This window comes from Rattus rattus, chromosome 5 (genome assembly GCF_011064425.1).
Source record: "Rattus rattus isolate New Zealand chromosome 5, Rrattus_CSIRO_v1, whole genome shotgun sequence".
Taxonomy (NCBI): Eukaryota; Metazoa; Chordata; class Mammalia; order Rodentia; family Muridae; genus Rattus; species Rattus rattus.
In genome coordinates, this window is record NC_046158.1 from 135,404,730 (window position 1) to 135,420,542 (window position 15,813).

At 49.9% G+C, this 15,813-nt stretch overlaps 1 protein-coding gene across 1 annotated transcript in view; it reads right to left on the bottom strand.

Moving 5' to 3' along the window:
* Positions 1-12,835, bottom strand: part of LOC116900726 (fer-1-like protein 4) — a 37,023-nt gene extending 24,188 nt beyond the window's left edge. The window contains exons 1-19 of the mRNA XM_032902432.1: positions 12,757-12,835; positions 12,447-12,502; positions 12,034-12,122; positions 11,853-11,952; positions 9,179-9,270; positions 8,983-9,024; positions 8,234-8,395; positions 7,796-7,856; positions 7,557-7,688; positions 7,183-7,245; positions 6,925-7,009; positions 6,510-6,669; positions 6,216-6,399; positions 5,228-5,414; positions 4,386-4,756; positions 4,013-4,121; positions 3,652-3,829; positions 3,449-3,569; positions 3,051-3,151 (exon numbers count right to left, since the gene is read on the bottom strand). Coding sequence (XP_032758323.1) covers positions 3,051-3,151; positions 3,449-3,569; positions 3,652-3,829; positions 4,013-4,121; positions 4,386-4,756; positions 5,228-5,414; positions 6,216-6,399; positions 6,510-6,669; positions 6,925-7,009; positions 7,183-7,245; positions 7,557-7,688; positions 7,796-7,856; positions 8,234-8,395; positions 8,983-9,024; positions 9,179-9,270; positions 11,853-11,952; positions 12,034-12,122; positions 12,447-12,502; positions 12,757-12,835 — 2,372 coding nt within the window. The remainder of the gene's footprint in view (positions 1-3,050; positions 3,152-3,448; positions 3,570-3,651; positions 3,830-4,012; positions 4,122-4,385; positions 4,757-5,227; positions 5,415-6,215; positions 6,400-6,509; positions 6,670-6,924; positions 7,010-7,182; positions 7,246-7,556; positions 7,689-7,795; positions 7,857-8,233; positions 8,396-8,982; positions 9,025-9,178; positions 9,271-11,852; positions 11,953-12,033; positions 12,123-12,446; positions 12,503-12,756) is intronic.
* Positions 12,836-15,813: the final 2,978 nt, after the last annotated feature.

The window sequence follows — 15,813 nt, forward strand, 5'->3', positions numbered from 1 at the left end:
TCCCAGCAACCACATGGTGGTTCACAACCATCTGTAATGAGATCTGATGCCCTCTTCTGGTGTGTCTGAAGACAGCTACAGTGTACTTGTATATAATAAATAAATCTTAAAAAAAAAAAAAAAAGGGTTGGGGATTTAGCTCAGTGGTAGAGCGCTTGCCTAGGAAGCGCAAGGCCCTGGGTTGGTCCCCAGCTCGAAAAAAAAAGAACAAAAAAAAAAAAAAAAAAAAAAAGGTCCTGGCCCAGCACCAGTGTCCAAAAATCATGGGAATCTCAGGTTTCATTCTTGTCTTTTCATGGGTCTCTGCAGGCAGGGAACTTCTATAAATTTATACCACATACATCACCCACCACAGCTATAAAGTGAGGCCCTGTCTTGTTGGGGGGTGAGAGGCGTGGCGAAAGGAGCAAGCAGGCATTCGGGTAAAAAGCTCGGAGTGTTGTAGACATCAACAGCACCAACAGCAGTGTTTCTAGAAGGAGAGGGCTCGCCTGTGTCCCCTGGCACAGATAAGGAGAAGTGAGCACCCTGAGTCTATGACTTTGATGCTTCTGTCCTGGGGTCATGGCTGAGTCTCTGCAGATTTTTAAGATCTCTTTCTCCATGCTCCAGAAATGTCCAATCTCGTCAACGTAATGCAAATTTGCATTTCCTGCAAATAATTATCCTCAGAATTCAGTTCATCTTGCTGCCTGCCTACTCCATCCATGTCTACTTTCGAGGCTAGCTAGCATCTCCAGAAATAAGCTTCCAACACCCTTCCTGCCTTCACACCTTCTTATCACAGCTTAGCTAACAGCACGGTCTGCACAGCCAGGCAAGCTGGGATGGTTAATGTTGACCAACACCTGAACGGGTTCTACGGTTGCCAAGGAAACGAGCCCCTGTGAGAGGTTTTCTAGTTGGGTTAATTTAATTGGGAAGATCCACCAGCACTGTGGATGGCCCCATCTCACGGGCTGAGGCTCTGCATTGAAAAGAACAGAGAGAGTGCGCTGAGCCCCAAGCGTTGGTCCTTCCTGCTTCCTGACTATAGGGGCGGTGTGACCGTCTGCGTCCAGCTCTTGCTGGAGTGCTTTCCCTGCTGTGATGGACTGCAACCCTAAAATTGAAAACCAAAAAAAGCTCCTCCTTCCTTAAATTGTATTTTGAGAGGTATCTTTTCACAGCAATAAGAAAAGCAACAGACACACATCTATAGTCTTGGAGGTCCTTTGTGACGTCACACATTTTCCTCCTTTTTATCACCTAGCCACGCCGTGCTATGCCATCCTGTGCCACGCTGTGCTGCACTGTATATCCAACTACAAATTTTCTCTTGAATTCACTCCCTGGCCTTTTTACTGTTGGTTAGGTTTGGTTTTTGAGGCAGGGTTTCTCTGTTTAGCTCGTGGCTGTCCTGGAACTCATTCTGTAGACCAGGCTGGCCTCGAACTCATAGAAATCCATTTGCCTCTGCCCCCTAAGTGTTGGCATTAAAGACATGTGCCAACATTGCCCAGGCTTGCTTATTGATTGATTATTGATTGATTGATTGAATGACAACAATCTCATGTATGCCACACTGGTCTCAAGCTGAGGCTGACCTTGTACTTGAACTTGTGATCCTCCTGCCTCTACCTCCCAAGTGCTGGGATTACAAGCATGCACCGCCATGCTGGAGACTGAACCCAGGGATCTGTGCACACTGGGCAATCAGTCTGTCAAGTGATCCGCATTCACAGCTCTCGAACCCATTCACCCCGCCTCCACGGCGTGGCTCCGTTCATCTCCTATCACCTCAACCACTTCAAGGCCTTCGTTAGTCGTCCTGCCTTCTCCCTCACACCCCCTTCCTCCCACCCCATCCTTTCAAAAATTATACATGAGAATTTCAAGACCTGCAGTGGCTCTCCTCGGCCACTCAGAGAAGAAACCATGGCCATCACAATGACCTAGCAGGTGCCACCAGTGTCTGCGGAATACAGAGGAAGCTCTTGAGAAAAGTGTCAGAGACTTGAGTGTCTGGAGCAGGTGGTCAAATTCACGGATGTGTGGATGAAAGACGGGAGCGACTAGGACTTGTTCATGTGGTGGCCGAGAAAGGATCAGGTAAGGATGCAAGAGCGACAGATGCCAGCTAGTTAGGCAGGAGGTGAAGGGTTAAATCAGTACCACAGAGGCGCTGCTGAGGAAGCAGGACATCCTCCCTGTATTAGCACGTAGGGCCATCGCGTGGATGCCGAAGCTGGCTAGGTACAGAGTGGATGGAGACGGGCAGGTTTACTGGTTGGTTTTTGGCAACTTGACACAAGCTAGAAAGGAGGGAGGGAAGGCCTCCATGAGATCCAGCTGTAAGGCATTTTCTCAATCAGTGACCAGTGGAGGAGGGCCCAACCCACTGTGGGTAGTGCCATCCCTGGGTTGCTGGTCCTGGGTTCTATAGAGAAGCAAGCTGAGCAAGCCAGGGGCAGTAAGCCAGTAAGCAGCACTCCGTGGCCTCTGCAGTAGCTCCTGCTTCCAGGATCCTGACGTGGTTGGGTTCCTGTCCTGACGTCCTTCAATGATGAACAGCAGTGTGAAGGTGTAAGCCAATGAACCCTTTCCGTTTCAGCTTTTTGATCATCCAGTTTTGTTGCAGCAGTAGAAACCTTAACTAAGCAAAGTTTTACTTCCCTTGTGAAATAGAAACCTTATAAGCCTCGAGGGCTGGAGAGATGGCTCAGCGGTTAAGAGCACTGACTGCTCTTCCAGAGGTCCTGAGTTCAAATCCCAGCAACCACATGGTGGCTCACAGCCATCTGTAATGGGATCTGATGCCCTCTTCTGGTGTGTCTGAAGACAGCGAGTGTGTACTCATGTAAATAGAATAAATACATCTTTAAAAACCATAAGCCTCAAGGAGTTCAACATCCTGTGATCTCCTTGTATAGGCATCTCTCCTCATTTTTCTGCAGGTGCTGGACCAACACAGCTTAAACTACCCTTGGTCGTGGCAGTCACCACGAGTCTCTCTCCCATCCTAAAACTGGCCACAGGTAGGAAGCTCTACAGGTTGACTCTCAGCTCACCTGCTGCCAGCCACTAGCTCTTCCAGAGTCTGCTTGAGTCGTGTACAGGCACCCAGCGCTGACCTGCGCTGCATCTTCTCAACCTCCTGCAGGCCATGGTCCTGAGTGGGATCCAAGAGAAGTCAGTCTTGAGAGTCCCTGGCCCATACCCCACCATGAATACTACTCTCCTTATGGCCCCTCGTTGGATTCCGGCTCTGATTCTCTAGCCCCCTTCTGTCTCTACTCCATCAATAGCTCTATGGCTCCCACAACTTGGTTCCCCTCAGTTTGCCTAGAAACTTCGAGCTTTGTCCGCCATTTCCCTGCCCTACAGGGTTATCCGCTCCACTCCATTAGCCTCGGTCTCCTGCGTCCTGTGGCTGGGCCTCTCCCTTTGGGTGTCATCTTGCCCTCACCAGTCTCTCAGCTACTTTGCACACACTGTTACTGCTATGCAGGCGCCAAGTATAATCCTCCCAGCGGCTCCATACATGTAAGCAGGGCTTTCGGTGACGCAGAGGCAAGCAGAGATACGGCCTGAGGGAAGAGAGGGGCTTGGGGGCATCTTGATTGTTCCAGGACCTCTTTATCCCCTCCTCAAGTGACCCGGGTCACTTACCCATTGCCCTCCACAGGTTCAGGCCACTGAGCAGGTGTCCCCAGCAACTCTTGCTCCTCCTGTCCTGCCCCTCTGTCCTCAGATTCCAGAAGAGGCTGAGCTTCCAGTGTGCTGCCTTCAGATCCCCCATCAGCCCTTGATCCTGGGCCCAATTGCTCTTCCCGGCGGCCTGCATGACCTGCGCCCCATTGAGGATCAGAGCATCCGACTGAAGGTCAGGTACGTCCCACTACAGCCCCTCCCTCAGTAGAGCAGAACCCACCACTTTCCTTGAAGTGAACACCCCTTCCTGTGGCCTAAAGTCTGACACAAGGGACCGTTCTCAATCCCGTGGCTTCCTGAGCTCATCCGGGCTACGCACCAATGGAAATCTCCAGGCTGATGGGTTTCTTGGCCAGGGAAGGGTCAATCATGGTGGCCTCAAAGAGCACCCCGAAAAGCAGGAAATCTTCACAGGGTGCCAGAGCATTCTAGGAAAGATAAGTAAGGCCGGGGTCAGCTCCCACCCTCCCGAGGAGCTGTCTGTTCTACTTGGTCACAGCGCCTACAGAAAGACATCAAAAACAAGGTCCAGGAGGCTCCCTTTCTTACCTCCCAGGGAACTGACCCCCTCACTATCTACCATGTTTAGATACAACAGCACATGTGCGCGCATACACAGGATTCTTCATCCAAGTCCCCCAATTGGAAACAGCATCACAATGTCTGATGCTGAGGGCGACCCCAGCCCCTACCTCAGGCAGAGGCAACAGCTCTTCCACGTCCACCTCCATTGCGCTCGGAATCTCGGGCACACCCACGCCCGCGCTGGCGTTGGCAGGCTGCAAAGCGCCAGCTGGGGTCTGGCCCTGCTTGGTCTTCTCCTTCTTCTTTTTCTTCTTTCCAGTGAGCCGGGACAATCCGGACCCTTGTGTGGTCTGGGAGGATTTAGGTTCAACTCTGCCTTCAGATACTTCCATGGACACAGCTACCAGAAGTCGACCCCGGAACCAAATGCCTTCCCCGAGGCCTTCATTGAGACCTTGAAGACCATCCCGGAGCCTGCCACTGGGGAGTGAGCCATAGAGGGGCACCCAGGCTGGACCGAAAGTGGGGTTAAACCCCGCTGTAGGGGGACAAAAGCAGGTCTTGAAGGGGAGGACCGAATAAATGGGTACTGTGCTGAACTGTATAGCCTTGTATCCTCCAGGTACTAGGGTGGGGAAGAGAAGGCAGGGTTGGGTTCTTTCTGAAGGGAGGAAGTGATAACAGTATCGGGCAGAGGACCTCTCTGGGCTTTAGGGAGGAGGCAAGGTTGGGGTGGAAATACTCGTGTTATGGTAAAGGTCAGAGGGAGTAGGTGGATACTTCAGAGTGGTCACTTCCCTGCAAGGCTTGACTGGACTGGCCATTGTGCTTAAGAGTTTGGAAAACTGAGGGCGGGATCATGGTCGGAAGGCGGAGCCTGGTCTAGAACAGTTTGTTTTGTGGGGTGATGGTCCTCCCTGGGCCACCTGTTCTAAGGATGAACTTTGCTCTGAAGAGCTGATGTGAGCCACGGCAGACGGGCCCACGCACGCTGACCAGAGGTGCTCACCTGCACGACCCGAGTTCGAGATCTGCCTCAGGTCTAGCACGTGTGTAGCGAGTGCCACATCTGCAAGAGGTGCGTCGTCCCGCAGCTGCAGGCGAAGGCTGCGCGTTAGTGGCGGGAAGAGTTCCACGAAGCTCAACTGCTCGTTCCACTCGGGCGCTGTCTCCTCTCCCCGAACCGAAGTCTCACCCTGAAGGCCAAGTCAGGAGGAAGGGGTCAATGAGGGTCCTTAAAGATGGCTCAGCAGGTGACGGTGCTTGATATCAACCTGATGGCCTGAGTTTGAGCCCTAGGTCCTGTACTCTTGTTCCTCTTACTGGTTGTCCTCTGACTTCCACACTTGTGCTGTGGCCCTCAGCCCACCACACACATACACAAAAGAAATAAAGGCTGGAGAGATGACTCAGTGGTTAAGGTCAAGCGTGAGTTCTACTCTTCCACAAGCGTGGTTTCCCCTCCACACATCCAGCAGCCCACAAACACTTATGACTCCAGCTGTAGGGGAGATCTGACACCCTCTTCAGGCCTCCATGAACACCTGTCCTCATGTGCTCCCTACTCCACAGAGTTATTCATGCATCCATGATTAAGAATAAAAATAGTCTTGGGAGGCAGAAGCAGGCGGATCTGTGAGTTTGAAGCCAGCCTGGTATACAAAGTGAGTTCCAGGACAGCAGAAGCCACACACAAAGAAACCCTATCTTGAAAAACAAACAGGGGTTGGGGATTTAGCTCAGTGGTAGAACACTTGCCTAGCAACCGCAAGGCCCTGGGTTCGGTCCCCAGCTCCGGGAAAAAAAAAAAAGAAAAGAAAAGAAAAACAAACAACGACAAAAAGCCAGTCATTGGGGCACATGCCTGTAATCCTACCAAACGGATCTCTGAGTATCAGGGCTACCTTGTCACTAAATGAATAAATAATGATTATCGTTAACAGATAAATACTTTATAAAAGACTCGAGCTGCAGCATGGGGGATAGGAGTGACTTACCTGCTGCCCCAGGAAGCTCACCCGCACGTATGGGTCCAGGAGGACATGTTGGTCGTGCAGGGCACGGGCTAGACTGCCCAGCAGCCCCGTGCGCACTGTAGGAAGCCCCTCTGCACGGTACACTCGGACTCGCAGCCTTGCCCATGGCCTCTCAGCCTGCACCCCACGTGGCAGGAGTAGATTCCTAGGTAGAGCGAATGTAAGGAGTAAGCTGGAGTCTGAGCCCCTCTGCTTCTCTGCTCTCCCAAAGTCAAGCTTCATCCAATATTTTACTCCCACCATACCCCAGCTCACTTCTCTATGTCTGCACTGGTCCCTGGGGTTGAGGGTGGCGGTGGAAGGGGAAGGTCCCCACGTGCCCTCACAGACAAGGTGATCTTGACGAAGCCCTTGGTTCCCGCACGGGTGTCACGGGGGTCATGTAAAGGAGCCCACTTTTGGTGGAAGTGGCCATCTAAGGATAGAAGAAGACGGCGTGAGGGGACATCTAAGGGACACAGATTCAGGACATTGGACAATGGCTGGGGTTGGGGCAACACATCGTGTCTCATACAGAAAGAAGAACCAACCACCTTACAAGAAAGGTCAGCATTCACAAGAGATGGCTGTCTTTGAAGTTAGTACTCTGGGCATAAAGCAGGTGAGTCCGAGAGCTCAGTTAATTTGATCATACACATACCTTTCAATAAGGGAGCAGGGGATTCAATACCTGGCTGGTCCAAGGCCATCCCTAAGTCCATCCTGAAGGTTCCTATTCTGGTGGCCATAAATGGGAGAGTCTGCGAGTGGAAAGCCTGGGGAGAAAGGGTTAATCCTGGTGCTCTAGGATGTTCGTCCTGCCCACCTTTTGAATCTCAATCTGTAGCCCTGGCTGGGCCTTGAACTCATGGTGACTTTCCTGCCTCAGTCACCCAAATGCCCAGCTGGGCAACTCCCTTTCCAGACATGAATCCACTTTCCCACTCACAGTTATTTCCAGCAGCAAGTCTTGGAGATGAAGCCGAGTTTCATGAAATTCGAACAGGAAGTACTGGGTTGGGTGGGATGAGAAAGGTTAAAGCAGCGAGAAAGAGGTTAGCCATGAAAAGCTCATTCAGCTCACCCGGAATTCTTGCATAGAGAATGTGCTCTCTTTCCCAAAAGGGCTACACACTCTTCCCTTCCCTTCCCGCCCCTTCCCCGACTCCCCATGATTGGCCTATCCTGGCTCAAAACCCTGAACCAACGTTTTTTTTTGTTTTGTTTTGTTTTTTGCATCCTGGCCCCGCCCTCTCCAGGGACAGGTCTCTCTGGACCCCTCCCATTCTCTCAAGCCCGCCCTCTTCCTTGGTGGCGCCTCACCTCATTGTAGAAGGGGCAATTGGTTCCACGTTGTGTTGCAGTCACTCGGCGCTGATCCCCCACGCGAACAGTCACGTAGGGGTTAATATTGACTCCCACCAGTTTCTGGGCCTCAAGCACTGTGACCCCTACCTAGGTAAGGAATGAAACAAAGGAAGGGAAAAAAGCCAGAGCTGCCTGGGGAAAGAGAGAGGCCTGTGAGATTCCACGAGGGTTAGAATGTGGCCTGAGAGTCATACCTGGAAGTCCTGGGCTTTGCACGCTTTGAAGGGATCCCCTCGAGGTAAACCCAGGGCGCGGCTGTAAAGAAATATAGGGTCAACTCCGGTCTTCCTTCCTCTCCAACCCACACACAGATGCCAGTCAGAGTGCCATGCCATATCTCCTCCATCTTATAGACTACATGCAGAATTCGACTCACTCTTAGAGCTCTGAACAGGAGCTGGTTGAGACCTGCTCCGTGGCAACAGTGCAGCAGACACAACCTGTCCTCATCAAATTCCTTTACAAATTAGTGGGAGCCTCTATAAGTGACTTTGTCTGTGTCTGTACTGTAAGTGAATGACCTTTGACTCCAGGGTAGCCTTCCCGGTACCCTGGTGTGGATGGGTGTGGCTTATGTGAGGAAAACTGACTCAGCGACAGGGTGTGAGACCAGGAGCGTGTGAGTACATTACCTTTTGAGGGGGCTGAACACCACCCCAGAAATCTCCACGTCAGGTTCCTCCAGGTCCAGGTCCAGCTCCAGCTCATTCTCTTCGTCATCCTGTGTCCCTAGGCTTTGGGCTAGCCTGCGGCCCATAGCCACTGCCCGTCGCTCCAGCTGGGCCTCCCCAGGCCTGAGAAGAAAGACCCCAAAGGTCATGCACAGGACCTGTCACGTGCGCTGGGCATCCCTTGTTCTTTGCTTATCTTAGAATTGACCTTTAACCTTTAAGCTTGACCCCACTTATCCTGGGACTAACACTTTTTTGTTTTGTTTTGTTTTGTTTTGTTTTTGTTTTTGTTTTTGTTTTTTTTTCTGGAGCTGAGGACCAAACCCAAGGCCTTGTGCTTGCTAGGCAAGCGCTCTACCACTGAGCTAAATCCCCAACCCCTGGTTTGGTGTTTTGAGACAGGGTTTCACTGTGCAGCCCAGGCTGTCTGGGAAGCCAATTTGTAAACCACACTGGCCTCAAACTTACAGCCATCTGCCCACCTCTGCCCTCCAGGTGCTGGGATTAAAGCTGTGCGCCACCACACCCAGTTTTGGACTAACTCTTAGTCCTGAGATCAGTCTGATTTCAGAACCTGGTCTTGATGCAAGGATTGACCTCTGACCTTATAGTTCAATCACTGGAGTCTCAGACTCTAGAACTAAATCATGTCACAGGCTCTTCCCCCCAAAACTGAGCCTGGCTGTTCCCTATCACGCCCACATACTTACTCCACATCCTGGAAGCCCACATTGGGGATGATCAACTCTAAGCTGAGAGGGAAAATAAAGAGGGTAAGACCCGACTGTAGAGTGGTGAGATCACAGCAGCCAGCAGACCCAGGGTGGACATGAACGCTACCTCTCTCTCTTCTGGGTGAGTTTCATCTGGGGACAGGGGGCCTTGCATAGGTTACTAGAGAATTACCTGTCTCGAATGGGTGCCCCAAAGTCCTCCTCTGCCCAGGTTCCAGCAGCTCCCTCAGGGGGCTGATACTTTAGGTCAAGCTCCACTTGGATCTGAAACCAAACACAGCACCCATCGGTGCCCTCAAACTGACATGGAGCTAAGAGAGTACCAGCACCTTACATGCCATCTGTAAAGAGAGAGCCTCTCAGTTTACGTCTGCAGTGGTGTGTTCCTCTCCCATTATAATAATGTTAACATTTACAACCTTCTGAATTCCTGCTAGAAGAAGCAGAGGTGACTTTCTTTAATGACATGACCCCTGGTAGGCTGACTGTACTCCAAGGTAGGCCCTATTCCCAAGAGCAGCTGGACAACACAAACCGAACGCTTGTCAAGGACTGAAAAAATTAAGAGAACTCAGTCTGGTGGGTAGGGAAATGGAGAAGAGACCCGGGAAGAGTTGAGGGTGAATATGATCAAACATATCCTATTACCTTCTTGTTGGATTATTAAAGAATGTCATGTTTTAGATGTTCATGACCTTCCTCAGAGCGAATGGCAACAGGCTGAGGAGCTTAGAGGATGTTTGCTGCCAAGCCTGACAACGTGAGTTCGATGCCCAGAAACTACTCAACGGAGGAAGAGAACCAATTCCCAGAAGGTGTCCTCCAACTTCCACACAAAGGCTCATGGACACATAAGAAATAAATGTTTAAAGGACTGGAGAGATGCCTCAGGTGTTAAGAGCACTGGCTGCTTTTCCAGAGGACCCGGGTTCAACTCCCAGCAACCACGTGATGACTCTCTGTAATGGGATTGATTCCCTCTCCTGGCATGCAGGTGTCCATGCAGGCAGGGCACACACATGGCCATAAAATACAAGAATAAACAAATTTTAAGAAAAAATAAAATAATAAATGTTTAAAATAATCTTTTTGAGAAAGGGTTTTACTATGTAGCCCTAGCTAGCCTTGAAGTTACAGAGGTCCACCTGCCTCTGCCCCCACTTTCTCTCTCTCTGCCTCTCTCTCTCTCTCTCTGCCTCTCTCTCTGCCTCTCTGCCTCTCTCTCTGCCTTTCTCTCTCTCTGCCTCTCTCTCTCTCTCTGCCTCTCTCTCTGCCTCTCTCTCTCTGCCTCTCTGCCTCTCTCTCTCTCTCTGCCTCTCTCTCTGCCTCTCTGTCTGCCTCTCTGCCTCTCTCTGCCTCTCTGCCTCTCTCTCTCTCTGCCTCTCTGTCTCTCTGCCTCTCTGCCTCTCTGCCCCTCTCTCTCTCTGCCTTTGTCTCTCTGCCTCTCTCTCTGCCTCTCTGCCTCTCCCTCTCTGCTTCTCTCTCTGCCTCTCTGCCTCTCTCTCTGCCTCTCTGCCTCGCTGCCTCCCTGCCTGGATTAAAGGCATGGTTAAAGACATGTGCTACCTACCACACTCAGCTATACACAAAATGGAGACAGACAAAAGGACTCGAGGCTGGGGGTACAGCTCAGCTGGCAGAGTGGCCGGCTTTCAGGAAGGCTGGAGCCCACACTCAGGTTTGAAAACAATCAAACCTAGACATGGAATATACAAAAACAAACACTTGTACAACAAGGCTCGATCTCAATGTGCGCGTCACCTCCTGATCCTGTTCTTTTTTTTTTTTTTAAGATTTGTTTATTTATTATATATAAGTACACTATTGCCATCTTCAGACACCAGAAGAAGGCATCGGATCTCATTATAGATGGTTGTGAACCACCATGTGGTTGCTGAGATTTGAACTCAGGACCTCAGGAAGAGCAGTTGATACTCTTAACCACTGAGCCATTTCTCCAGCCCCTTGATCCTGTTCTTTCACAGCTCTTGGCCCTCACGGCCTGCACTTCAATAGCTTTTCCAGTTCCAGATCCTAGGTTTCTGACCTACTCTGCACCCCTGCTTCCCACACTGGATTTTACATGTTTGGGCTCCTCTGTCTGAACGTTCTCCGTTCTACTTAGTGCCCATCACCCTCAGTTCTGAACATAGGCCTAGTTTCTTCAGGGAGAATCTTCAGGCCTCCCCATCAGGGTCACCGACTGGCGTACTGGCTCTTTTGTAACACTCATGGTGGCAAACTTACGCTGTCTTGTGTGGATGCTTGCTTAACGTTTGGCCCCCTCATGCAGCTAGTGGGCTTCGACAAAGCAAATCTTTCTCCGGTTTTGCTTACCGCCGAGTCCCCATCGCTCAACATCATCCTTCAACTTAACCAATGAGCGAATGAAAAGAAAGTCAAGCAGAAGTCCGACTTGTCGTTATGTAAATGAGGAGGCAGCTTAGAGATGCTAATAACTCGAGTACACCAATGGCAAGTGGCAGAGCTATGATTTGAAGCCAGGTCCACCTCTTCTAAGGATACATATGATAGAAATGAAATACCAGGGAAAACCCTATCAGGTTCACCATTGTCTCCCAGAAGAAAAGAAGGGAACCCACCCAGACCCAAGGAGCAACGGTACACACACCACACCCTTGGGACTCAGAAATGAGTCAGTTCCTGGCCCATGTAGGACTCAGGCAGGGGCTGCAACGGAGCCTAAGCTGGGCGGGGTGTTTGGTCCGCCCCCCCGCCCCCGCACCCCCCCCCCCGCCCATCTAGCTTCGGTTTTCCTCTCTGTTAATTTGAACCTCTGACTGGAGGCATTGCTGGGTTGCTGAAGGTAGGCTGGTGGCACTTACCGGGGATACCTGGAGTCTCTCATCCACCAGGGCTTCCCTCAGCACCAAATGTCCAGTGCTTTGCAGCCGCTGCAGAGAAATCACCAGGGTTCCCAGGGGCCTAGGAGAATGGCATGGAGCAAAAGACTAAGCCAGGCGGATGGCATCAAGTCATCATCTGGCTTCCTTCAGTTCTCCTCACCTGGGGCTGAACACTCGGCTACAGTTGACCACCTGCACAGACAGACTCTCCCCAGCCAGTGGAGATCCATAGTGGGGCCAACGGAACAGCTAGGAACAGAAAGATGCTCGTGATACCGGGTGCCAGACTGACTGGCCCTCCCACCATAAGCCAGAGCCTATCCCCAACAGTTCAAACACGAGGCTACCTCTAGGACTGATCTCGAATCGAAGGAACAAATCCCTCCAACATGAGTTGATGTCAATCTAAGGCTGATATGGGACTGATTGCCAATCAAGAACCAATCCCCCTAGTTTTGAGAGTGACATCTCAAAAAAGGTCTGAACTCTCCAACCTGAGATTCACACCTTCCAAACCCAGGAATGAGCCCTTCTGCCCCAGGATGGATCCAAAAAAGAACCAGTTCTACTGACCTCACCAACGTCTGCTTCTCGGCCACAGTGAATTTTCCTTGTTTTCTGAGTAAAGCCTGCTCAAAAAAATGAAACTAGTCATTTATCAGCCCCTACACAGATACAGTCAATCATTTGCTTCCCCGACCCTTGCCCCACTGTCTAGTTCTCCTCTCACACTTGAAGAAGTAGAAGATGGAAAAGAAGCAGAACCTGGGGCGAAGGGAGAGAGGTTAGAGAGAGCCGACCAGGATGTAAGTTGGAGGTCTAAGGAATGAAGACTGCAGAACTTCCCAATTCTAAAAAGACTTAGATCTCCACGCAGTCTCACCTCGGAAGCAGAGCCTCACTTGTCGGTCATGGATGCCCGGCAGCCCTGTTAGGTGCCTCACACACACAGTCAGAGCCATGGTCACAGTGCCACTGGCTCTCCGGCTGCCTGCTTGCCCTTCTGCCCATCTGTGTTGTCCATGACTCACTGGGCTCACCCAGCAGGTTCAGCAATCCCTTCCCTTTAGTCAAACACACAGGGGTGGGAGTGGGGGCAGGCCTGGAGGTCATGGTTGGAGAAGGATCTTGGCTGAGAGGTGTGGGGGTAAGGTCCCTGTTGTCAGCACAGAATTCTGCCTGTACCATCTGTAGGATGCCAAGAAGCTCAATAGGATGGGAGCTGGGATAGGTAGGAATGGAGAAGACAAGATCTCAGTCCTGTCTGTGCTAGCCTAAGAGGCCTCCAGGGCAGTGCCTTGGCTTTCTTTCTATCACAGTGATAAAACACCATGACCGGAAGTAACTTAGAGAGTGTTCTTAGGGTTACTGTTGCTGTGATGAAACACCATGGTCAAAAGCAACTTGGGAGGAAAGGACTTACTTCACTCACAGTTCCAAATTAAAGAGCAGTAATTCATGCAGTGCAGAATCCTCAAGGCAGAGCTGTGGCAGAGGCAATGGCGTTATGTTTACTGGCTTGCTCCTCATGGCTTTTCTCAGCCTTTTTTTTTTTTTTTTTTTTTTTTTTTATAGAACCTATCAATCACTAGTTAGGAAGATGCCCCATTGTTTTTTTTTTTTCAAATGAGGTTCCTCCTCTCAGATGACATCAGCTTGTTTCAAGATGACATAAAACTACCCAGAACAATTGACCCCTTGTTAACTTGACACACCAAGACAACAGTATTTAACAATAACCTCTACTTTTTTTGTTCATCCCCAATATCTCATATTAATAAATAACTCAATATGAATCATATTGGAAATGTTAAAGTCTCACAGTCTTTATAAATTCAAACACTTAAAAATTCAGTCTCTTCTAAAACATCAGTCTTTATAAAATCCCCAAATCTCTTTAAAGTTTCAAAATCTCTTAATTGAGGGGTCCTGTAAAATCAAAAATACAATGGATACTTTCTCACTCCAAGAAGGGAGAGCAAGGGCACAATCATGACCTGAACAAAGGAAGAGCAGACTTCATGGACTCACTCACAATCTTCTGGGCTCCTCCAATGGGAAGGCCTTGCCACAGCACACAAAGCTTGTCTCAGAGGCTCAGGCCAGCTCTACACCATGGCTGTTTCTGTCTTTGGTGGCCAACCCATGGTACTGACATCTCCAAAATGCAGGGTCTCCTGAGGCAATTAGGCTGCACTTTCACCAATAGCCTCTCCTTTATGGTGCCAAGCCTCAGCTTCTCTTCACGACCCGCTCAATCTTGCGCCTTCAACTGCTACTCAGGCTACATCTTGATCATGATCTTTCCAGACCTCTCACACCTTCATACCTTCAAAAGCAGTACTACCTGAGCGACTCTTAGAAATAACCAAGTTCAGCTGAAAGCATGAGATACAATGTAGGCTCCTCTAGAAAACAGCTTGTATGTGTTAACCCTAGGGAAACACTACCCCAGGGACATTGAACTCTACCTAATCATCACTAATTTCTTAACTTTGGTTGACCAGTGTCAATAATCACAAGAAAGAAAAGTTTTCACATTAAAGCTTTTGGTATCTTGTTAATCACAGTCAATTATTCAGCACTAGCTCACCAGCCACCACAGACTTAATTCAAATATGCAACAGGCCCGATAGAGTTAACTTAACTCTCAAGCTTCTCTCTGGAACGTCACAAGCCAGGCCTCCAACGACTGCACTGCTCTCTACATTCTTATGTTCCAAGCTCCCACAGAACTGCTCACCAAGCTTTGAGCACCCAATGGCTTTTCTAGTCCGAAGTTCCAAAGTTCTTCTATCGTCCTCCAAAAACACGTGGTCAGGTCTGCCACAGTAAGATCCCTGTCCCAGGAACCAATTTCTGCCGTAGTTAAGATTAACTACTGCTGTTCTGAAACACCTTGACCAAAAGCAACTTGGGGAGGAAAGGGTTAATTTGGCTACCATGTCCTTAGCCACACACAGTCCATCAGAGGAAGCCAAGGCAGGAACACAAATGGGTGGGAACCTGGAGGCAGGAGCTGATGTGAAGTCCATGGAGGAGTGCTGCTTACTAGATTGCTCAGCCTGAACTTTCTTTTTTCCCTTTAATAGAACGTAGGACTGCTAGCAAGGGGCATCCTTCCTTCCTCTGTCATCATCAATCACTCATTAAAAAGATAACCTATAGACTTGCCTGCCTATACCAGATCTTTTTTTTTTTTAATATGTATTTATTTTATGTGTGTGAGTACATTGTCGCTCTCTTCAGACACACTAGAAGAGGGCATTGGATCACATTACAGATGGTTGTGAGCCACCATGTGGTTGCTGGGATTTGAACTTAATACCTCGGGAAGAGCAGTCGGTGTTCCTAACTGCTGAGCCATCTCTCCAGCCCCTATACCAGATCTTATTTTCGGTGTTGAAGACTATCGTATGACTTTAGCTGGGGTCAAATTGACATATAGCTAGGCAGGACAGGAGGGAAGGGTTTATTTGGCTTACTGGTAACAGTTCATCATCAAGGGAAGCTAAGACAGGAACCAAAACAGACATCATGGAGGACCACCGTGTGCTGCTGGCTTGCAGGCATCATGGAGGACCACTGCGTGCTGGCTTGCTACTTCTGGCTACGTCTCAGCTCACTTTCTCATATACCTCCAGACCACCTGCCCAGAGAAGGCTCTGCCCACAGAAGATTCCAAATCAACCCTTAATTAGGAAAATGCCCCACAGGCTTGCTTACAGCCCAAGCTGTTTGGGGCATTTTGTCAATTGAGGTTCCTTCTTCTGAGAGGATCCTAGTTTGTGTCGGGTTGACACAATGATAATAATTTTCCTTGGTTTTCGCGACGGGGTTCTCTGTGTAGTCGCAGCTGTCTTGGAACTCATTGTGTGGATCAGGCTAGCCTCAAACATGGAGATCCACCTGCTCCTGCCTCCCTAGTAATAGAATTAAA